Here is a 22,978-nt window from a genome sequence, read left to right as displayed (position 1 = left end):
TGGAATTGGGAGGAGCACCAAAATGTTACATACTAATCAAGTGTCTAACTTGATCAATTACTTCTTCTATTGAGTCTCAAAATAGACTAGCAGCCAGTCCAGTGCCTGTAACTTCAAAAGGGCTTTACATCAGGTCATACATCAAGTATTTGGCTGCAAACCACTTGAAATTTTCTTCATTTGGACAAAACTGTTGAGTTGCCATCTATAGGAGCTTATATCTGATTGACTACTTCCATATCTGTATCATGGGTTTAGACACCAAGTGGAGCCAGATAAATCAAGTAACAGTCCTTCCGATTTGCAAGCATAGCCAACACAAGTTTCCACTACTGACAAAGAAGGGTGTCATTTTGTTTTGTCCTCTATGTATTTTCAAGCTTGCCAGACATATCCATAGTTGGTATGCATCTGTCAACTCATACCATTGGCTCTCAATATCAGAATCTTTACTTGTTCTTATGAAAGAGGTCCCGAACTTGCTAACTTTGTTGTATCTCACTGTCCTATGGCTGTTGCTTAGGTTCTCAAACAAGCCAAACCACAAGTTAAAACTTCAAAGTGAACCTTGAAGATTACATTAGCTCCTTTGCTCTGTTCTGCCTGAATAAGTGGAGAAGATGTGTTGAAGTTTTAACTATCTGAACAATTGCCTTCCCTTTCTCAATGCAGTCTTTGATGAAGTCTAGAGTGCCCCATGATTTGAGGACAAGGTTCAATGCATGGCACTGACAGGGTACACTCCAAATTCCCCACTGCATCTTGAGCATTGGAAACATTATCCATCACCATGAAGAAAGGTTGGATCCAGAGCGAACTTATCTCCTATAACTCTCGTTTGTGGAGTATGAAACGGCAACAGTCCATTGACAGATGGGCGGCATCGCGAGCTCAGTGTGCAGATTCACCACTGCTGGAGTGGAGAGGAGATGGAGCTGTGCCATGGATTGGAGGAGACAGATCTATCCTTTCTTATTGCATGAGTTCCTTTTCCGTGTCGATTTGGCAGCAGGAACCATTGCTCTAGGGCTTCTTGCTCGATTCTTCCAGCACCACCTCCACCGTCCGATCCTGGCTTCCACATTGGCTTGCTTCTCAATTGCCCTAGATCGGGCCGCTGGTGTTTCGATTGCACGCGCTGGGGATTCTCATCGCGACCGTCGCTGGGTAATTCCATGGCGGCGATGGAGCGCTACCAGGCCTGGGCGACTGAACACCATCGAGAAGAGCGAGGAGGTTGCTACTCTTGGTCCGCGGAACAAAGGTAAACTAGATTCTGTATTGGGTGATTTTTACAAGAAACTTTGCTACATTTCTTCGTTTCAGCAGGAACAGACTTCCAATCTGCCAGAAAGAATCGAGAGATCAGAGATGGGTTTGACAGAGAAAAGAAAGAAACTTACAGTGATTCGAAAGTAGGCATGGACGCTGCGGATTCTTCCATCTTCTGTAGGACGTCTCGCCAGGACGGGAGAGACAGCGACGAGCTCATTGGCGTGTTCTTCCTGACCAGGATGATCTTCCGGGAAACATTCTCCTTGGGAACTTCCACATTTCTTTCTTTCGCAGCCATCTCTGGCGATACCAAGAAAACCAATTAGCAATCTGGAGAGAGAGAGAGAGAGAGAGAGCTTACCATCACCAGCTTGCTTGGCTCGGGGCCGATCAAGCACACCATCCCAAAACTTTCCCATAAGCCCAACCATTGTCCGCTACTTTGCTTGTGAGCGACGCGATTCTTCTTCGCCGGATGCTTTGCTTAGATCCTGGAACTCGAATGCAAACTATATGGCGCTCAAGAGAGAAGAAAGTCCATTAAATACATACGTGTAAGTGGCGGCTGCGGCCGTGAGTAAACTCGCGGCTTTCATGGCGGCTGGAAAAGTGGGGCCGCAACTACAAGGATAAGAAGAAGAATGCGGTTAGCCACCACAAATTTATATTATCATTCTCTAAGAAAACTCTCGGATAATCTGGAAAGGTTATAGGATCGCTTGACTGCATACCATGGACGTACCTTTAGTGCTTACCAAGGCTCCACTTTGGGTCTCAAGGCGATCATAACTTCTCTCCTCCTCCGGCGCTCCTCGAGGAACTCCCTCGTCTCGGGCGACATATCCTCGTCGTCGGACCAGCTGCCATCGTCGTCTTCGCTGCCGCTCTCGCTCTCGTCGAGCACTTTCATCGCGCTCTTGTCGATCTTAACAAGCGCTGCCAGCTTCTCCTTTGCGAGCACCAGCGGATCCTTCTCCAGGAGCTGGGAGTTCTCGTTGTACGCTTCCCTCAAGAACACCGAGTCGCGCTGGCCCTTGAAGGAGACGTAGAAGATCTCGGGGTGCCGGATGAGCATCCCTCGCAGCCTCTGCGAGAACTTGAAGTCGGACCGGAAGTGCGTGAGGTGATCCACCAGCGTCTTCTTCTCGAGAGTGAGGTGCAGGAGCTCTTGCACCAGCGCCACGGCGCGCTTCTCGGCCTGCTTGGACGCTGGATTCAAGTCCCTCGAATCGTCGTACGGGGATAGGAGAGGCACCTGCTGGAACTTGAGGAGCTTCTCCTTCTCCTTCCGGGGAAGCTTGTAGCCTCTAGGAAGTGTCAGCCTGGGAAACTTTGGAACTCTTCCGCTCACTGTGATCTCCTCGTAGTCTTCCTGCGGTGTCGCCTCCAGCTTCTTCTGCTCGAACGTCACGGCCAGCTCGGGATCCCACTTGTTAACTTCCAGCGCTGGTCCCATGGCGGTTTCAACCAGCTTAAAGTACTCGGGATACTTGGCCGGGAACTGCGTGTGGAAACCATCGGACAAGCCCAAGTCGTGCCGGAGATGGATGATCTTCGACACCAGGATCTTTCTATCCACGGACATCATCAAGAACTTCCGGAGCCTGAAGACCGCGGAATCCTCTAGCTGTTTTCTAAGTTCCATCTCTTCCTTGTACTGAGCCTCGGCGCTGGCGGTAAGCCTACAGTACATACACCCAGCTCCCTCCTCGAAGATGATAAACACCCCCGGAAACTTGCGAAGCAGTGACACGAACCTCCTCTTGGCTTGCAAGCCAATGTAGTGCCTGTATCGCCCAAGATCTCGCAGGGACATCACCTTCCCAGGCTGCTTTACCAGGATGTTCTTCACCTTGTTCACCACTTTCACCTTTTTTTCTCGCTCCACTACCTTGTCCAGGACGTAGTCTTTGGTCCGCTTCACTGTGGCCGTCACAACGGGGAGCCTCTGGACGTGGCGATGAGTGGAAGGAATCGCGATGAAATTCCTGCGGTTCCCGCCAGCGCCGGAGAAGAATGTGGAGCTGGAGCTTGCTCGGAGCTGCTGCTTCTTGCTGTTGAGAAACAGCGTGGATTCTAGCGGCAGCGCCACAGCCAGCATTCTTTCTTTCTTGTTCTTGAGTCTTTCTTGTGTCGATGATGGGAAATCTCCCGAAATCTCCCAGCGAGAAACGATTACCTCACTATGACGACGCTGGAATCCTGGATTGAGGTCGAGGACGCGTGGATTCTTTCGCGATGGAGCGCGCGCCTTCGACCATGGCGCAAGAACCCTAAGCCCTGGAAGAAAATATTATGCGAGAATATGGAATCGTGTGTCTCATAAGAAGCTGTGTTAGTGCCGCGGATTTGCCCAAGCTCCGATCGCTCCACGCGAAGATCCTCCACAGCGATGCGCTCCGCGGCGATCGATTCGTCGCCAACGCGCTCATCCACGCCTACGCCAAATGCGGCCGCGTCGACGAGTGCCAGTGTGTGTTCGACGCGATCCAGGAGCCGAATTCCTTCTCCTGGAACGCGATCGTCACGGCCTATGCGCACAATGGATTCGTGGATGCCGCGAGAGTAATCCTCCCGCGAGCTCCTCGCCAGAGCCTCGTCGCGTGGAATGTGGTGATCTGCGCCTACGCCAGGGCCGGGAGGATCGATCTGGCGAGGGAAGTCTTCGAGAAGATGGAAGATCGCGACGGCGTGACTTGGAACACGATGCTGGCCGCGCACGCCCGGACTGGAGACCTCGCGAGCTCCGAGACCATCTTCGCGAGAATCCCTGCCAAGGACGCCTCGTCGTGGAGCAGCCTGATCAACGCATACATCGGCGCTGGCGATCTGGCCCGCGCGATCGAGGCGTTTGAGCGAATGTCGGCGTTGGATCTCATCTCCTCCACCGCGATGCTGCGAGCGCTCTCCAATTCCAGCGATCTCGCCGGATCCAAGGGACTGTTCGATCGAATGGAGCAGCGAGACGTCGTCTCCTTCAACACGATGATCAACGCCTTTGCCGAGAGAGGGCATCTGGAAGATTCGATTGCCGTGTTTGTGATGATGCCTTCCTGGAACGTAGTCTCTTGGAATTGCCTCTTGCTAGGGCTTTCGCAGGGAGGATTTTACCAAGATGCGTGGAATCGTTTCGAATTTTTACCGCAGCGAACGGAAGTTACTTGGAATACCATGGTATCGGCATTTGCCCAGGCTGGAGAATTCTTAAGGTGTAAATTGGCCTTTACAAGAATGCCTTACTGGGATTCTATAACTTTTACCACGATGATTAGGGCCCATGGCCAGCTGGCGTCCGTGCAAGAATCTAGAAAGCTCTTTGACCAGATGGAGATACGAGATGCCTTTGCCTGGCATATGCTTTTGCATGTCTATGCCCAGTCTGGGCATCTTGAAGATGCTAAAAGCATATACGCCCAGATGCCAGAGCACGGGCTGATGCCTAGAATCTTTATGCTGCAGGCGTTTGGAGATTCCGGGAATGTTCGGGATGCCGAGGAGATATTCCATGCCATCCCCGAGCACAACCAGGTGACATGGAACATTCTTCTCAACGCATATGCCCAGAGCGGGGATATTCCTAGTGCAAAGGCGATGTTTGAGAGAATGCCAGAGAAAGATCCCGTGTCGAGCAATAGCCTCGTCGCAGCCTACTGCCAATTAGGGCTGCTGGAAGACGCAAAAGAGCTCTTTGATAAAACCCCCGACAGGAGCGAGCTCCCTTGGTCCTCGCTGATCAGCGGATATTCCAAGGCAGGAAGAGTAAAAGATGCGAAGATTCTCTTCCAGTTGATTCCATTCCGGAATCTCGTCACCTGGAACTCAATGCTGGCCGTGTATAGCCAGAATAATTTCATGAGCGATGCTAGATTCGTTTTTGATACCATGCCCCAGAGGGACTGTGTGACGTGGACCTCTATGATTGTGGGATATGCCCAAGACGGGCATATTAAGCACGCGAAGGAATCTTTTGAACTCATGTCCGTTCACGATAGAATATCCTGGGTATCGATGATCCAGGGATATGCTCGGTTTGGGCATATGGCCGAGAGCCGGGAACTCTTTCACGCGCTTCCACTCTGCGATGTTTCGCTGTGGAATCTTATAATCACCGCGCATGCCCACTCCGGGCATCACGAGAGCGCGATCGAGCTGTTTGGGCGGATGCTGCTCGAGGGCCTGGCATCGAATTCGATAAGTTTTTTGGGAATTCTCACGGGATTCAGCCACTCGGGTTTGATGGCAGTCGCCAGGGATTTCTTCTTGTCGATGAGATTGGATCACGGGATCGAGCCGGCTGGGGATCACTACTGCTGTTTTGTAGATCTTTTGGGGCGATTGAAACTCCTGGACGAGGCCGAGGAGCTCGTCAATTCCATCCCCACGCCGGTGGATCGCGTGGTGGCGTGGAATTCCTTGCTGGGCGCTTGCAAGGCTCACGGCGATACCGAGCGCGCGACACGCATTGGGCAGGACGTCCTGGGATCGAATCCCACCTCGCCCGGTTCGTACGTCCTAGTATCGGATATTTACAGGGGAATGGGACCCGTCCGTACGCCTGGCGCCGACGGCTGCGATTGGGGAATCTAGGGAAGGTTCGTCATCCGGATTTGAAAATGGACGGTGGATCCTGCCACCATGCCGCCACCGCGCGCGGTGTTTGCGCGCCACCACGGTGGACAAAGATGACATGCTGGCATCATTTTCTTTCTTCTAGAGGCTTCCAACAGCTGCGCGATGCATCATCGCGAAGAGATGGGCGCCAAAAACCCTGGCGGGATAGGGTTGGAGGTTCTCGACGAGGTCGATCGGCTGTTCCAGCTAGCCGGCGCGACAAGGGCGTGTGGATTGGCACGGCTGGAGCATTTGCACTGGCGCGGCGCCTGGCAGCGTGATTTCTAAGTTGCTTTCTCGGATTTTCGGTGGATCTAGAGTCTCGATTGTAGAGTTTCGGTGTAAGATACTATCTACAGGTAAGAACTAGCGGACATAGATAGGTAGATTATGGAGAAGAGGAAAGAGGATCCCTACACTGTTCTTGGTGTCCAAAAGTCGAGTTCTAGCTCGGAAATTCGCTCCGCTTATCGGAAGCTCGCCATGGTATGTGGAATTTTTGTGACCATCTAACTGATTTTGCTCTTTTTCTTTGGATGAATCGCAGAAATGGCATCCAGATAAGCAACACTCTTTAGAGGATCAAGCAAAAGCGAAGTTCCAGGGCATTCAAGAAGCTTATTCAGGTAAGGGCTTCAGAAGATTGGCTTGCTCAATGGACGATATGATCGCAGTGCTATCCGACGACAAAAAAAGAGTTCTTTATGATTCGGGACTTTATGACGAGGGAGATGACGAGGTGAGTTAACGTTGTTTGTTTGTACACGGCTCAATGCGGTCTCTTTTTTTTAAACCAGGGAATGCAAGGCTTTATGAGCGAGATGGTTGCGATGATGTCTACTAGCTCCAAGGTACACACGAACGAGCTGTGAGTTTTTGGTCCAGTTTTACAACGAAGTTGACACCTGTTTGTGCTTTTGTGCTGAATCAGAGTAGCATGAACGAGCTCAAGGATATGTTCGATCAAATGGTCGACAGTTACACACCGCAAAGCTCAAGCTCGGGTTCCGATCCACGTAGCATGTTTGGTGCGCAAGCGTACTCGTCGTCAAGCTGCTCCAATGCGACTTCATTCTACTGCGAGCCTGTTGAGCCGTTCTTCAAGAGTTTTAGCAGCAGCCAAAACTTTTGCATTGGAGTAAGTGTTGCAGCAAATGTTCTAATCTGACGCTTTCCTAACTTGAATGTTTGTTTTTCACTTTTGCGCAGCATCAGGAAGGCGAGTCCGCAAGGCAGAAGCTGCACAAGAAGGGTCACCGGCGACGAAAATGTCCATATGATCAGGTATTTTTGCTCGTGAAGAAAGTCAAACGTGTATTTTACTTTGCTTCTAATCAAACTCACGAGTTGTTCGTGTGACTTATGCAGGGTACTCGCGCCTAGTTGACTTATCAGGTTGATAATTTGTATGAACGCGACGTGGCTGAATCCCAAACGCCGGATGGCTGGGCAATCCGGCTAGAACACGTCGCTGCCACATGTTCTAACGGCAGGGCCGCCGTCGCACATTCTTTGAAGAAAACTTTCTTTTCTCACATCCCGGTTTGCTTTCTATATCAATTTTTCTCGATTTGATGAGCTAGTTGGTTCTTGCAGACGAACAAAGCAAAAGAAAAAAAAAAACGTTCATCTCTCGTCCAGAGGCTCACTTTGCTCCGCTACCGCTACACAGAAGCGCTGGAGAGAATGGCTTCGGGAGGGAACCAACGGGAAGAAGAAGGCGTTGCCAAAGATGGAACGGAGGCCGGCACGAAAGGAGGTGAGCATGGAGGTGAGCATTTGGATTTAGAGGCGGAGCCGCTCAACGTGAGGATTCGACATTCTCTCGAGGACACCTTCAACCAGTCGGTGCAAGCCGTGAAGGACGCAGTGATCGGTGCCGAGGTGGACGACTCTGGTGACAACGAGAAGCAGCAGACCCGGCAGGATTTACCAAAGGAACCCGACTCCAAATCGCTGCTCCAGTCGGTGGAAGACTCCTTCAACCAGTCGGTGCAAGCCGTGAAGGACGCAGTGATCGGTGCCGACGTGGACGACGTTGAGAAGCAGCAGCCACAGCAGGATCTACCAAAGGGGCCCGACTCCAAAACGATGCTCCAGTCGGTGGAAGACACCATCGCCCACTCGGTCCAGTCGGTGGAAGAGACGATCGTTCAGTCGGTCCAGACGGTGAAAGAGGCTGTGAATGCCGCTGCCGAGGCCGCCGCTGCTCCAGCTTCCTCGGATGATCTCAGGAGGAAAAACGCCGTGACAGGTTCGTGTGAGTTCTTCGTTTCGTTTGTTCTTGGTCGAGATCTTTGGTGGTTTTGATCGTTCCAGTGGAAGACGAGGCGGCCATTTTGGTCCATTCTGTAGTCCAGGACTAGGATAAAAACGAAGAAGCAATGCTTTGATATGATAGAAGTTCCTTGTTTGTAAATACGATGGCATTTCTCGTTCCATATTTTAGGGCTAATGGCGAGGCCGCTAGAATCGTCGACGCCCTCGCGGCGATCATCTGGCGATCCATGCAAGGCGGCGCGGAGCGCCTACGATCGATGCTTCAATCGGTGGTATCTTGAGACGTACGTGAAGAAGATGGAGCCGTGGAAGAAGGAGGATTGCGGCGCCGAGTGGGAGGAGTATCAGGCGTGCTTCACCAAGCGGCTGGAGGGGACGAAGATCGAGCAGCTTGTGAAGAAGGAGCGCGATGCGTTGATGCGGCAAAGCGAGTGAGTGATCGATCCATCCAGCATTTCTTTTGGTTCTTGAGCGATCCAGGGTTTAAGTTTCGCATTGCAAGGGCGAGAGTTTTCTTTTGGTTCTTTGTTTTGAGACTTACAAAGCAAGGGTCCAGGGTTTTGCTTGCATGAGAGAAGTGATAGATGAGCATTCGACACGATTTTTTTAATTTTCTTGGTCTTCGCATTCGTTTTTTTTCCTTCGAGCTCGATCTAAGTTTTTCTTATGTCAGTGCGTGAGAGCCGGTCGGTTTCCATCCCTTTTTTTTTCTCTTTGAGCTCGGATTCTAGTTTTTCGTATTTCACACAAAGGTGTTAGAAGCAGTCAAAGCTAGGATCTTTAGCAGCGTCTTGAGGACTTTGTTCTTGAGCTTGGTTTAGTGTAGTGCTCTTGATGAAAGGCTTTGGTACGAGGGGAGGCTGTGACCAGCGGATGAGAGGCCAGTTGATGTCCTCGAAGAAGTGATGCGTTTTGATATCCGCAGCTCCTCTCCCGAAACCAAGCCTCCTTTTGGGGTCCTTGACGAGCAGGCTCTTGATAAGATCCTTTGCAAAGAGGCTGACTTCCACGTCGGATGGGAACAGCAAGCTTTTGGAGAAAGCGTTCATGAGCGTCGCATCGTTGTTGGTGCCTTTGAAGGGGGTGTGGCCGTAGAGAAGCTCGTAGATGAAGATTCCCAAGGTCCACCAGTCTACAGCGCCGCCGTGACCACCACCAGCGATGATCTCCGGTGCCAAGTACTCGTGAGTTCCAACGAAAGACATGGAGCGGAGGTGGGCTGGCTCGACGTTGAGCTGCGGCAGTGATGAGGTACTTCTCTTCAAGTTGCTGCTTTCTGGTTGTTTCCTTGGAGCTGGAAGTGATCCGTGTCTTTTCAGGAACTTTGGTGATGCGAGAGAGGCAGGGACGCAGGAAGGTGTCGCTCGATTCGGAGAAGGATTGGCACAGGATAGAAACGGTGACATGCTCGGGGATCTCAAGCCGTAAAGGCGATGAGGCTTGAGCATGCTTGGAGCGGCATCGAATTCGAGAGACAAGTCGAAGTCTGTGAGCATGATGTGGCCGTCATCTCTTACCAGCACGTTTTCGGGCTTGAGATCTCGGTACACAACTCCCATCATGTGCAAGTACTCGAGCGCCAGGAGCACCTCTGCCGCGTAGAACCTGTGACAGAAAAATCATCAAGCTCAGGGAAAGAGTGTGGAGAAACTTTCGAAGCAGACCAACCTGACAGTCTCCTCGTCGAAACGCTTCTTCGGCTGCCGCTGCCTGAGCTTGTGGAGGTCTCCACCGGGACAAAAATCCATGACGAAGCAGGCGTGCTCGGAGGTCTCGAACGAGCCGTAGAGAGTCGGGAGGAAAGGATGGTCCAGCATTTCCAGGATCCGCCTCTCGGTGGCGATCCTGGACAGCTTGTTCCGCTTCACCAGGTGCTCCTTGTCCATGATCTTCACGGCGAAGCGGTAGCTGCTGCTGCTGTTGACGAGCTCCGCCAGGAAAACGATGCCGATGTCTCCGCCCCCGACTCGCTGCATCAGCTTGAAGTGGCTTATGTCGAGGTTGCCGTCCGGGGACTTCAGAGCCTGGACATAATCCCACGCGGTGTCGTTGGACTTGTGCGGTTTGGTGATCGGGCTTCCGCAAGGGGAGCCGATTGACGGAGAGGGAGATGGAGATGGAGATGGGATCCTGTCGCTGCTGCTACGCTCCGCGTCCGAGGAGGGATACACCGCCGAAGAGCATCCCTTCTGCAAGTTGATGTGGAGCAAGTTCAAGGCGCTGGAAACGCTTTGAGTGTCCGTGGCAGCGGCAGCGGCAGCAGCATAGTCGAGAGGAGACGAGAAGCTGACACTCTTCTTGAGCCTGCGCCGCGGAAGAACTATCATGATGTTTTGGAGAAGAGAGAGACTACAACTTAGCGCCAACACCGAGAGCAAGCTGCCGCTCTTATACCAGTCGGAGATATGGACGACTTGAAAATCTGGAGATCTGGGATCTATGTCCTTGGAGCTCTGTTCTGGGACGCAAGAGCGTGTCGCAGCGAGATCCGGCACTCGAGGTATGCACGCAACCACAAAAAGTTCCGTTTTTACCTGTTTGCTTGTGAATTATGAAGGCGAGCGAGGTACTAGCTTAAGTACACCGGTGGACGGGATTTTCGCGCTCCTGCTGCTGTGTGCTTGCTTGAAGTCAGACGTGTCCTCCATCGCTGGCAATCGAATCGGATAGAGATCCAGAAAGAGGAGCCCAGGAATGAGAGAGGCAGGGGGATGAACAGTGGCTTTTTAGCTCGCTATGATCTAATGCATCGTGATCTCAGCCAAAATGGTAAGCTTCTCGCTCTTTTTTATTCGTTTCTTCTTTCACAGTTTTGAGAGTTCTTCCAAACGCTTTTGTCTCTTACAGGGAGCAAGGGAATCGGTGGCATTATGTAGTCTTCTTCCTCCATTCCGGGGAGTGTGTATTTTACGGACGAGATAGTGAATCCCGCAGTACCGCATCACGGGGCGTAGGATTGGAACGCGCTTTTGACGAACTTGGATTCTTCCACCGGTAAAAATGCAGAGGATTGCGCGAAAGGCTTGATTTTCTTCTTTCTTTTCCCCAAGCAAGCACGATTTTCGCCCCTCACGCAAGAAGTGAGTTTTAAAAACAAAGGATCTCCTTTGGCAAGTTGCTGGTGTCAAAAGAATCCATAGAGTTTGTAAACTTGTAGTGCGGAAAATCCAAACGTGGCGACAAAGGCCGGGTCAAGCAAAAAGAAAAGTAAGAGGTGTTTATTAGGAAGAGGCTGGCTAGCTACAAGAACCTGTTCAACAAAACTGTGCTTTCAATGCATTATGATGTGGCATTTTAGTATGATCAAACAACAAAAACAATATATAGTAGTAATTTCTTTTAAAAGCTTTGCTTTCTAACCTTTAAAAAGCACTACCTCACTAGTAGTGCTTCCAAATGTTGTGATCCTCGGGGACTTTCCAACTCACCTTCTTTATTTGACGAATTTAACTCCTATCGTGAAAGTCCTTGACCTAGGTAGCCTTCTTCTTGGCTAGCCAAATGAAGCATTCTGAAAATCGGTGATGTATATGCAAAACGTCTGGTTGCTAAACTCCTGCATGTACTCAGATCTTAATGGATTTGGTCTATGAGTTTACACAAGACCTTAGATCTTAGCTAAGAAGATAGGAGCACAAATATGTCTCCTGGTAGATATCCATACGTACCTACAGCTGATGATAATTGGTCTCCAGATCCATAATAGCAACATCAAAACAATAGCAAGGGATACAGAAGAGAAAGATGAACCAAAGAACATAAAATCATTGTTCATGGATGGGTTTTTGCTCAAGCTAAAACATTTTAGGCATCAGTAATAGTACGAGTTTCAAATCACAAAGAACCTTTGTTATTTTATGGGTGAGATGATATAAAAATTTAACCTCCCTAGTGAACACATCTTTGTTTGCATTTTCAATAGGAATAGCCAGGAAACACTCTTAATGTATAAATTTCTATTTATTTGAATGAATATTTCACTCAATTCCAACATTTACTTTTATTTAAAAATATATAAGAGTAAGCGTTTCCTCACTTGTCTTTAAACTAGCATATAAAGATAGAAACAAAGATAATATAACAAATAATTCATTAATTTTCATACTAAATTTGATTCTTAAATGTAAATTAAATTATTAGGCTTTAGATTTAAAGCTTTACAATAATAAAACTAATATAACGTATATTTATAATTTAGGATATTTCAAATTGAGCATCTCACATCTTGCCAAGAAAGCCTTTTACTTATTCCTTTAGAATTAGAAAATTTTAAAGTTCTTAAATTACATCATTTATAATCATAGATAATAATAAATAAAAAAGGATGGGATAATCTTATAAATGGAATTCACAACCTGAATTTACACTCAAAAACACTTATAAAAATAAATTAATATATATACGTACTTAATAAAGTTTTTCACCTTTAATTTTCTCTGAACCAATATTGCAAGAAAACACCTTGATTTTTTTAAAGTTTTCCTTTTACTAAAACTACATCAATACTATCAATTTTCATAAACGGTTGAAAGTATAATTAATTTTGTTTATTTGTCAGTATGTTAAATTATATTATTCTCTATATGTAATAATATTTAAACTTATAGTATATATTTTATATTTTCTCAACAACACTATTACTAACTGAAATAAAAGTCTTTTAGTAATAATTATATGTCATAATGTATAAATCTCTAATATATTAGATTTGTTCTTTAACAATCATATGGATATTGCTGTACTACAACAATGAAAACCAGAATGAAAAAATAAAGAAAGCTATACAGCATAGTTGTCTATACACTCAAGCTTTGACACTTGTTATGTTGTCTCCAATTACCATCCTGACCTGTAATATGGTTTTTATAAGCCAAGAATGCATGCACAACACTGCCAGCAATTTGACACTTCTGAACAGCTTCAGGAACACATAGTCTGCATGGATCCTTGATTCCAACGATAGCTATACAAGTGAGGTCCAATAGTCAAATGCTTCTTAGGAGGCCGTGCAAGAAACTCATTCTGAGGAAGCTCCTTACAAGCCAGACACAGCGTTTGCAAGTTGGCATTTGCAAAGGTCTCAATAATTTCTTGTAGCTCTTGCAACTGGGGAAAATAAGATCAGCATAGCGGCATCACCATTACAAACTTTTTCAGGGGTCAAAGGGCTGACATCCCCTTGTTCATCCATAAAGTTTGAACATTGAGCCAATACAACTTCTGAAGCACCTTTCCAATGAATCCATGCTTTTCCATCTTCTGTCTGCAAAGCAACTACTGATACTGCAATATTTATCTACTTTGCAATCACTGCCATGCGCTTTTTGGTTAAATTGAATGCATCAACTTCTGTTACTGTTGCACTTCTCTTTACTTGAAATTCGCACTGAGCTGCTAACAAAGCACTTAAGAAAGGTAAGTCGGGAGACTAGATTACCCTGCAAGAACAGCCACTTCCGTCCAGTTATTTCTGGAGGGGCGCTCTACAAAAGAAAATCAGTAAGTGAGAGAACAGGAATATTGACAATAAACGTACCTCATGCATTTCAACACTTGAAAGCAAATAGCTTTGAACAAAAGCTCTAGAGTTTGTAAACTTGTAGCACAACAAATCCAAACATGGCAACAAAGGCCGGGTCAAGCAAAAACAAAAAAGTAAGAAATATTTATTAGGAAGAGGCTCGCTAGCTACAAGAACTTGTTCAATAAAAGTGTGCTTTCAATGCATTATGATGTGGCATTTTAATATGATCACACTCTAAACTTTGCATTTAAAAAGCACCTCCTCACTGGTACTTCAGGGGACTTTCCAACTCACCTTCTTTTAAGGTGTATTTAACAAATTTTAACTCCTATTGTGAAAGTCCTTGACTTAGGTAGCTTTCCTTTTGGCTAGCTAAATGAAAATTGGTGATGTATAGGTAAAACATCTAGTTGCAAGGTACACTCTTAAGATCAGTAGTGTGAGAAAAAAGGTATATATTTGGCATAGTCATCTTGTTTAATGAATAATAATTAATGCAATAGTGATTACTCACATTCAACTTTATCATAAAATAAGGTTTACATGCCCAAGGACTCTAAGACTTTCAAATAATATTATTCTCTAACATTTCTGTGATATTAGCGTAAAAAAAGTTAATATCCTTTAGTAACTAATGTTGAACAAAAACCTTAATTGGATAAACATCCTTAGTTGGAATAAGATGATGTATTTTAATTTTGGTCCTAGATGATAAAATCAAAGTTGAAGAGATTAACATATTCTTTCTTAAGTGAGTCTACTGTTATGACACAAAAACTATCAAAGGGATCTGAATAAATATTACTATTAAGCAAGCACAATAATTTATTATAAATTCTAAATATATTTATATTAAATAATATGCTAGAATATCTAAGCATAATTACACATAGGTTTGCTCAAAAGTAACATTCAGCATTGTTTACATATCGTTACTTAATAATTATAACAATTTTAACTATTAATATAAAAGATTAAAAATAGTAATTTAATCTTTTAAAATCCTTTTTAAGTCAAACATTACCTTGCATTCTATAAGATATAAGTAATATATTTAGGATTTACAGAGAAATTTTTTTATTTTCTTAAAAAGTCAAACAATTATATAAGATTTACATGGTCCTTTATATAAGTGCAACATTATTTTTTATAAATATTTCTTTATCCACTCATGGTCGAGGACCTTTTCCAGAGTAAACCTCCTTCTGGGATCCAATTCCGTCATGCCTTGGATAAGCTGCCTTGCAGAATGGGATGGAATGCTATCCCAATCCATGGAATTGTGATGGAAGTTCCTTGTACTTCGATCTCTCTTATGTGCATTCTTAAATACCACCTTCAAATCCAGATTTGGGAACGGACAAGTTGCTGTGAGACAAGTGTAAAGCAGCATCCCTAAACCCCACACATCGCTGGCTGTGATATAATGCCCATTGAGCATCGCTTCGAGGGACATATAATCCCACGTCCCAACCCCACGCTCGTTCCACGGATCCTCCATCCAGCAAGCCATCCCAAAGTTGGACAGCTTTGGGACATAGAACTTCCCAGGTCGCAGGTACTTCAGCAAAACATTTGTGGGCTTCAGATCGGAGTGGATGATCTCATTGTCATGAACCCTCTTTAGCATCTTGGCGAGAGCGATGACAATCTTTGCAGCTTCTTGCTCATCAAGCTGCCCCTTGTACTTGATCCGGTCCTGAAGGCTGCAATTGCACAGCTCAAGAACAAGGTGGTACACCTCCCCGTACTGATTGGGCTCTTCTCATATGATGTGCTCGAAGTGGACGAGCCCCTGCTAATCCAAACCCTTGAGTGACACCTTTAGCATAGCCATCACTCAGGCTTCAAACAACCCATCAGGCCCATGGACTATGGACTGTCTTGATCGCAAAAAGCTTCCCATCACTCCTTTGGAATGCCTTGTACACCGTCACTTGCCCTTCACCCCCAATCGACTTCTCTAGTTTATATTTCTCTACCAGCACTGGGTATTCCTCATAGAGTTTTTCATTCAAGATTGAGTATTGATTAAAGTACATAATTCCTCATTTAGGCTTCTTGTGCACATCATTTTCCAAGTTATGCTCACACTCTCACTTACCATCTTGAATGAGCTTTTAAGGCTTGTTTGTAAAGGTGGAATCTTCATTTAGACATCTTTTATTTTTTAAGGTATCATGTTTAAGTGATAACATTTAGGTGTTGTTCCTCCACCATCTTCTGTCACCTGGAAACGATCAAGAGCGAAATCAAACTAGAAAACTACTCGCTGCCAGCGGCGCTCAAGGTATGCGCTAGAACAAAGGATCTAGCACGGGGCAGGGAGATCCATCATGCGCCCTCCAAGAGGAAAAAAACATCTACATCACCAGTGCTCTCGTGGCCATGTACGCGAAATGTGGCTACCTGGAAGAAGCCGCAAGGATTTTCCAGGGGATGGAGCAGCGAGACGTGGTTTGCTGGACTGCACTCATTGCGGGCTACGTCCAGAATGGAGCTCCGGAGATGGCACTGGATTTGTTCTCGCAGATGGAAAGCGGCCCCACTCTCCTGGCCATGTACAACGTGTTGCCACCAGAGGAAGATGCAAGCGCTGGAGAATCACCGAGAGCAGCTCCACCAACAATGGGAGGATGAAGTTGCTCGAGAGAACCATGGCGATCCACGCTCGAGATGCCAAGATCTCGGATAGCATGCTCTCGGGGTACGCTTGTTTGGCAAATTGTCTCGTGGATGCCTACACCAAGCATGAGAGACTCTCGTCGAGTTTGATTCGATGGAGCGGCATGACATCGTTTCCTGGACATTGCTGGAAGACAGTTCTTCCACTTGATCAAGAGCCATCGGACACGCTCCATGCCCTCCCCACGAACTGCAATTACAAGGACAAAGATGGTGATCTCGATTGACAAGGCCCTCGCGGAGTCAGAGACTCAAGAACCGACTCCACAAACTTCCGAAACTCGTGACGATGAGAGGAAAGATGGTAGCATTTTTACGTCTGACAAGCCACTCCCGAACAAGTGGAAGAACTGTCTTCCAGCAAGGTGTTTGATTCGATGGAGCAGCACGACATCGTTTCCTAGACATCGATCATCACAGGCTATGCTCACGAGAGCCAAGATGGAGACGAAGCTTTCTTTCTCTTCTCTTTCATACAAGAACAAGGATTTCAACCCGATCGTTTAGTTTGTCTGGCCGCTATCAAGGCTTGTAGCGTAATCGCCAAGAAGAAACAAAGCAAGAGATAGAATTTAGACGTAGAATCTCTCAAGAAAGCAATGGAAGTCCACTAGAGAGATCCAACGCTTGCTAGCAGTCTGGATATGTATGCCAAGTGTGGAAGCTTGATCCTGGACGCTCGCCGGGTATTTGATAAGATCTTAGATTGCGACATAGTCTTGTGGAACTCTTTCCTTTTTGGATGTGTTTACATTGGTGAGGACGAGCTTGCGTTGGAATGCTATGTGGCCATGGAAGTTGCTCCAAACTCTCAAACCTTTCTTGCGTGGTTGCAAGCTTGCAAGAACTTGGGAGATTTGAAGCTTAGTAAGCTCTTCCACAGACAGATTCTCCAGCAGGGACTGGAAGGGAGTCCTGTGGCGATTTCCCTGCTCGACTTCTACTGTAAATGCGGGAGCGTCGAGGTTGCCGAGCTTGTGTTTGAGAGCTCCATTGTGTCTCCCAACAGTGTGGCATGGAATACTTTGATTGCAGGACATGGCACTCGAGGAGACGCCATCATTGTGTTCCAAGTGTTTTGGAATTTGGACCATGTGAGTGCAAGGCGTGGATCCGGACAGCATCACCTTTGTGGAGATTTTCTCGGCGTCCAGTCACGCTGGGATTCTGGATCGAGGACGGGAGTTCTTGGATGGAATGTGGTCCAAGTTTGGGGTGGCTGCTCACATCAAGCACTTCCACTGCATGATCGATGTTCTTGGCCGTGCCAGTAATGTCGAGGATGCCATTGCTCTATCGAGGAGAATGCCATTCCAGCCAAATAACGTGACATGGACCACATGCATGGAGGGAAAGATACACTTGAAAAAAAAACTTTGGAGGAGTCGCGCAAAACAATCTTTGAAGGGTGATCCCTGTTGGAACTTGGTTTAGCGGTTACCAGCGAGATTACACAGTTGCTGAGCTTGAGAGCGAGGTTGGTGTTGTCAACAAGCTCTCGCCAAGCTCTCACATTGGATGTTTGCCACAAAGGTTTCGCAAAGCCACCACAGATTGCTGTCATTGTATCTCGGGCACCCGTGACTTCAGTAAGCACAAGAGCTTTGCAACTGAAAAGAAACCATACTTTTGGAAAACCGGCATAGTCTCCTGGCTCGGTAAAGTTTAAGGTAACTCCACTTTTCGCTGTGATTGGGACCTGGAGAAAAGAAAGTGATGGAAAGATTGACAACGTCAGGAAGCAGGGCCTTTTTTAAGCGATTTCTATGTGGGGCGCAACATCTGCTTGGCCACCCAGGACTACAATATTACCTAGTCTGCAGCGAAGAAAAAAGAGAAAGATCTCAAGAACAACAAGGTTGTTCTTACTTACGTGCAAGATCTAGCAATTCCCTACTTGTCCACAAATCATACAGTTGCATCCTATGACAACATTGTATCTAATCTACATGCAAAGAAGCCAAGCTTAAGAAAAGAAAAAGTTTCACTTCGTGTTATCCCCAATGACTGTGTCACACTAGCTCATGATCCATCTAGGGCAAAAGAGACTGAAGAAGAACAAGCCACTTTTGTTACTGATGGACAAGACATTCACATTGCTTCCAATCTTTATACACAATTCAAAATTGGTGTGCTTGGTTTGCTTGTTATTATTTATATTATTGTAAATCAGTGCTTATCTAACTCTAGAACTCAGCTTGTATAGCTCCACACTAAAAGGTGAATAAGCAATAATGAGTAATTTTATTTTTCCTATACTTACATGTATGAGTTTACAATTTAAACTTTAGACAAATATATTTAAAATTTATAAATAAAAAAGATTAATTTAAATGAATAGCAACTTAGCTGGTAGAATATCATAGAATATCTAAAAATATTTTTGCAAACAAAAAATTAAATAAATATATGAACTTAGTTTATAATTTTTTTAAAACACTTCCTAGTATATTCTAGTTTATTCTAACATCTTGTGTTTCTAAATTATAAACATTATAAACTCTCATTTGGTTAATTAAACAGAAGTGAGAAGAATGGAAAAAATATAAGAAAGTATAAAAAAAAGGGAGAAGCCTCAAAATCACATTTAGCATAATTGTGTTACAATTAATTCATACCAAGGATGAGGTCAAAAGTTTAACTTAACATCATCTCCAATGATTGAAGTTCAAGATCGAGATCTCTCACATGCACAATTAGGTCTATTTCATCCCATGAATATGTATATGTACAACTGTTACCATAAAGAATGAAAATTACCTCTATTACATGACACAATTATAGATAACAACATATGGCAATAGGTTGAGCAATAGAAAATAAATTCAAACCTATATCAATCAATATGGAGAGAATAATAAGAGACCTTTTGTTATAAAAATAAGTGTAAAAAGTAAATATTTGGTACCAAATAAACCCTTTGATGGTATTCTCGAAAGGATGGAAGGGTTACTAACTTATTCGCTCAAGTAGCATTTATAACTTGTGTGACTCTTTGTTTTTCGAAAGAATCTCTATGTTAAAACTTTCCACTACAGTACCATCAATAGAATATTGTTGACACTAATGCCTCCATTCAGAAAATGGAAGATATCAATTTAAAAAATGCCAACATGTGAGACACAAAATCCCTAGACCCCAAAGGGGAGCCGAAAGGGTGCCATGTGGCAATGGCAAAAGCAAAAGCCAAATGAGTGTAACACATTTAGACTAAAATCTCTGATTTAAAAAGTCAAAAGTGGGAGTGGAACTCCCAATGAAGTGCTCGAGGAATGAGCATGAAGTGAACAATAAGTGAGTCTCTAGAAAAGGGATACAAAAAGACTAACACATGACACGTGGAGGAATCCGAGATGGAATCCAAGATGGAGTTTGAGATGGAGTCCAAGATGAAGTCCGAGATGGACCCAAGATGGACCCGAAATGGAATCCGAGATAGAGTCTGAAATGGACCCAAGATAGAGTCTGAGATGGAGTTCGAGATGAAATCCAAGATGGACCCGAGATGGAGCCCAAGTGTAACCTCCTGAGTTTGGACTTCCCAGGAGGTCACCCAACCCAGTATTATTCAAACCCAAAGACGTTTAACCCCAAATATCCCAAGATCCTTAACTAATTGGAAAAAGGGGTGCATTCTTGTTCATGGGTCCTTTCCCTCTATATTTGAACCCCAACGGATCGTCTCTCAAGTCATTCCCTTTGGTTGCTTACACCGAGATGGACCTAAGATGGGCCCAAGATAGAGTTCGAGATGGACCCGAGATGGAGTCCGAAATGGAACTGGGACCAAGACCGAGTCCGAGTCTGAGACTGAGACCAAGACCAAGACCGAGACCGAGATGGAGATTGAGACTGAGACCGAGTCCGAGTCTGAGACCGAGACCGAGACCGAGACTGAGACCGAGATGGAGATCAAGACTGAGACCGAGTCCAAGTTTGAGACTGAGACCAAGACCGAGACCGAGTCTGAGTTTGAGTCTGAGTCCGAGTCCGAGTCCAAATACTAATATAGGCAGTTGGGTGAAAGCCCAAAGCAATTGTCCCCTAGGGGGGGGGGAGCTGTTGGGGGTTTCAAAAGTATAATAGAGAGAGTGTGGGGATTGGAACTTAGTGGAACCAATTGGGCCAAGAAAGGCTAAATTGGCCTAGGAAGGTTGTACCTAGTTGTTGGGTGATGAACTAACCACTAGGAAGTCCAAGATTAAAGTGAATATAGACTGACAAATGGGGTAGTTTAGTGAAGCCAGCTTTAATTCCCCTGGGAGATCGAATGGTCAATGCTCCTAGTCCAAGTGTGGGTGGCACTACCTACTTGGATATCTGCCATGGCTCAATGGAACTTCGCTCTAAGCCTATGGCTAGAGCATCCAAAAGTAGAAGGCAGGAAGAGTACCTAGGAAACTTGCATATGGCCATAGTGTTCCAAAATGTTATCCCAAAGTCTTAGATTGTGGAAAGGAAGAGGAGTAGTCTTCTAAAGTGGTGACCAAAGATACAGACACATAATGAGGAAGTCCCAGTGGATAGTGGGATTTGGTGGTTAAGCCTGCAAGCCTTGATTTAGTGGCAATATTGGCAAACACAGGTATGAACAGAAAGGGACTTGGTGGGGACCGGAAAATAGATATTGGGGAAGGCTATTCCCCTCTCTACAGGCATCCTAAGGATAGTAAGGAGTGGAACTGAGATGATCACTTATGGATGAATGGTTTAGTCTTTGAGAAATGGGACTGTGATGCAAGTGGTGTTAAACCACCGGTATGACCAAGGTGAATAGGCATGGCCTTAGCGTAACGGGCTGATATATCAATGGTACCTTGGGGTGTCGGTCATGGGATCAGACACGTGGAGCATTTGAACCAAATGTAATGGTTGAGCGGCATAGATGTTATTCTTGGGGCTAGCAAGTCCTTAAGGCCAGAATAAAACTTACGAAGGTTGTGAGTGAAATTACTCCAAGTGGTCGGATTTGTGGTTAAGTGACTAAAGTAAAATGGAAAAATTAATCCCTTACACAACAATACTGATATATATAGCTAACTTTATCATATGCCTAATAATAGATATCATGGCTATGACTATATCCTCACTTTTTGTCTCTGAACACAAGCAGTAACAGTACTTCCATTGCAATAGAACCACCTCCTACATGAAGTGGAGTTGAATGATATGTAGCAAAAAGTGGAAGAGGTGATATTTTCTAGCATTAAGTCAATTGAAGAGCATTATAAAAGGTGACTAGAGTAAGTGAATGCACAACTCACACAAGATCTTGACGAAATACTAGCCATAACATTTATAATATTCACTCTTATATAATATATTTAGCTTTACATGAAGTAAGAAGCTCCAAAAGTAAATGCTAAATTGCATCACTAACTTAGATAGCCTTTGACAAAGATGACACAATTGTTAGAATGCATCATCACAATTGTCACCATATCCAAATGCACATTTGGAGATATTTGAGAGAATGCTCTAATTCACACGAGTGGTTGCAACTACTATAATGTCATCCTTTGGAGACACATAAGAATACCAAACATTATCCCAAAAATAATAAATAACAATCACCATAAAGTGATCAAATTAATAATACACATCATCCTTAAGATTCTAATAGAAGAACTCCAAGTGAACGCAAGGATTGGTAATAAGAGCAAGAGTTGTACCATGCATAATGAATGTTACTATCAACTGAGTTTAGTTATTTAATTGCAATTGCATAGCATTTAGCAATTGCACCAACTATTGTTCTAAATTCAAAGAAAGAGGAGGTTGTTGCTTTGCCATGAAGATAAATGAAAAGTAAAAAATATAAGGGAAGAAATTAAAAAAGTTACAAATGAGATCTAAACAATGCAAAAGTTAGATTTAAATCAAAATCTTAAATTCAAACACTTTTCAAGGATAATTAAAACTTGCCCCTCACCTTCATCAATGTGAATTCATGGAATATAGAATTGGAATATATATATATATATATGTCCACCACTTTTTTCTTGTTGCCCTTTATTAATTAGCTCAAACACCTTTAACTTATATATAAAAGTGAGTGGTCCGGATTGAAATCAATTCAACAGCTATCAAAATCCCACTGTACTAATATTAATATATGATATTGTAGTTAAGTTAATAAATATTTAGAAGTAACATACTTATTTAATAACTATAAATATAAAATTAAAAATATTAAGTTTAAATATTGTCATCCGGTCCCTAAGCAAATCCATTGTGCCACTCCTTGGCCAGCACTGGCTGTGATTTGGCATAGGACACAATTGCAATGCCCTCGATCAAAGCTCCCCACGCCGCACTGTGCCTCAGCATCTGCTTAGCCACCCCATCACTGCTGGCGATGGATGGATCGATTGATCTGATCTCGGTGGCACTGTCACTGCCCAAGAGCAACACCGCCTTAGCTAAACATAGTGAAATTTTGGGATGCAAAAAGGTAGAGTAAAGTTTTAAGGCTTACACAAAACTAAGAATATTCTTAAAGCATTTTATTTTAAATTTTAATAGTCAATACTAGTAAATTCTTTTTTTCCTGGTCTGTGGTACTTAACTGAAAAGCATAAAACTTTGTTACTATAGGTTACC

General features: G+C 44.9%; 7 protein-coding genes and 1 long non-coding RNA gene across 15 annotated transcripts; 6 read left to right on the top strand and 2 right to left on the bottom strand.

Moving 5' to 3' along the window:
- The first annotated feature begins 632 nt into the window (after window positions 1–632).
- Window positions 633–1,799, top strand: LOC112351185. Of its 2 annotated transcripts, none has more exons than XM_024688553.1 (2): window positions 633–1,264; window positions 1,327–1,799. In XM_024688553.1, the coding sequence occupies exons 1-2, from the start codon at window positions 874–876 to the stop codon at window positions 1,599–1,601; spliced, it is 666 nt and encodes a 221-aa protein (XP_024544321.1). In that variant the 5' UTR covers window positions 633–873; the 3' UTR covers window positions 1,602–1,799. The 2 variants fall into 2 exon arrangements, with proteins under 2 accessions (XP_024544321.1, XP_024544323.1); XM_024688555.1 differs by having other exon boundaries at window positions 639–1,264; window positions 1,330–1,799.
- Window positions 1,256–3,407, bottom strand: LOC9662013 (protein WHAT'S THIS FACTOR 1 homolog). 6 transcript variants are annotated; one of them, XM_024688545.1, is made up of 4 exons: window positions 2,018–3,407; window positions 1,828–1,896; window positions 1,404–1,784; window positions 1,256–1,344 (listed from the first exon to the last, which is right to left on the bottom strand). In XM_024688545.1, exon 1 carries the CDS (start codon window positions 3,374–3,376, stop codon window positions 2,027–2,029), a length of 1,350 nt encoding a protein of 449 aa, XP_024544313.1. In that variant the 5' UTR covers window positions 3,377–3,407; the 3' UTR covers window positions 1,256–1,344; window positions 1,404–1,784; window positions 1,828–1,896; window positions 2,018–2,026. The 6 variants fall into 6 exon arrangements, with proteins under 6 accessions (XP_024544313.1, XP_024544299.1, XP_024544295.1 ...); XM_024688531.1 differs by having other exon boundaries at window positions 1,260–1,344; window positions 1,404–1,575; window positions 1,637–3,407; XM_024688527.1 differs by having other exon boundaries at window positions 1,260–1,344; window positions 1,828–3,407.
- A 163-nt stretch (window positions 3,408–3,570) lies between these two features.
- On the top strand, window positions 3,571–5,862 carry LOC9662012 (pentatricopeptide repeat-containing protein At4g02750). Its single transcript, XM_024660327.1, has one exon. The coding sequence runs from the start codon at window positions 3,571–3,573 to the stop codon at window positions 5,860–5,862; it is 2,292 nt and encodes a 763-aa protein (XP_024516095.1).
- Window positions 5,863–6,013: 151 nt separating this feature from the next.
- Window positions 6,014–7,421, top strand: LOC9662011 (dnaJ homolog subfamily B member 6). 2 transcript variants are annotated; one of them, XM_024688573.1, is made up of 7 exons: window positions 6,014–6,372; window positions 6,434–6,512; window positions 6,561–6,625; window positions 6,684–6,737; window positions 6,818–7,024; window positions 7,096–7,170; window positions 7,255–7,421. In XM_024688573.1, exons 1-7 carry the CDS (start codon window positions 6,277–6,279, stop codon window positions 7,267–7,269), a joined length of 591 nt encoding a protein of 196 aa, XP_024544341.1. In that variant the 5' UTR covers window positions 6,014–6,276; the 3' UTR covers window positions 7,270–7,421. The 2 variants fall into 2 exon arrangements, with proteins under 2 accessions (XP_024544341.1, XP_002962873.2); XM_002962827.2 differs by having other exon boundaries at window positions 6,684–6,754; window positions 6,823–7,024.
- A 49-nt stretch (window positions 7,422–7,470) lies between these two features.
- On the top strand, window positions 7,471–8,325 carry LOC112351186. Its single transcript, XM_024688561.1, has 2 exons — window positions 7,471–8,140; window positions 8,206–8,325. The coding sequence occupies exons 1-2, from the start codon at window positions 7,573–7,575 to the stop codon at window positions 8,250–8,252; spliced, it is 615 nt and encodes a 204-aa protein (XP_024544329.1). The 5' UTR covers window positions 7,471–7,572; the 3' UTR covers window positions 8,253–8,325.
- On the top strand, window positions 8,321–8,689 carry LOC9660928 (uncharacterized protein At4g33100). Its single transcript, XM_002962826.2, has one exon. The coding sequence runs from the start codon at window positions 8,341–8,343 to the stop codon at window positions 8,599–8,601; it is 261 nt and encodes an 86-aa protein (XP_002962872.2). The 5' UTR covers window positions 8,321–8,340; the 3' UTR covers window positions 8,602–8,689.
- A 108-nt stretch (window positions 8,690–8,797) lies between these two features.
- Window positions 8,798–10,997, bottom strand: LOC9660927 (serine/threonine-protein kinase D6PK). The gene is made up of 2 exons (XM_002962412.2): window positions 9,835–10,997; window positions 8,798–9,771 (listed from the first exon to the last, which is right to left on the bottom strand). The coding sequence occupies exons 1-2, from the start codon at window positions 10,491–10,493 to the stop codon at window positions 8,922–8,924; spliced, it is 1,509 nt and encodes a 502-aa protein (XP_002962458.2). The 5' UTR covers window positions 10,494–10,997; the 3' UTR covers window positions 8,798–8,921.
- Window positions 10,824–11,316, top strand: LOC112351194. The gene is made up of 2 exons (XR_002994037.1): window positions 10,824–10,935; window positions 11,014–11,316. It is a non-coding gene; the product is annotated as an uncharacterized LOC112351194 (long non-coding RNA).
- Window positions 11,317–22,978: the final 11,662 nt, after the last annotated feature.

Source organism: Selaginella moellendorffii, unplaced genomic scaffold (genome assembly GCF_000143415.4).
Source record: "Selaginella moellendorffii unplaced genomic scaffold, v1.0 SELMOscaffold_2, whole genome shotgun sequence".
Lineage (NCBI taxonomy): Eukaryota > Viridiplantae > Streptophyta > Lycopodiopsida > Selaginellales > Selaginellaceae > Selaginella > Selaginella moellendorffii.
This window is presented reverse-complemented; position numbering and strand designations above follow the sequence as displayed.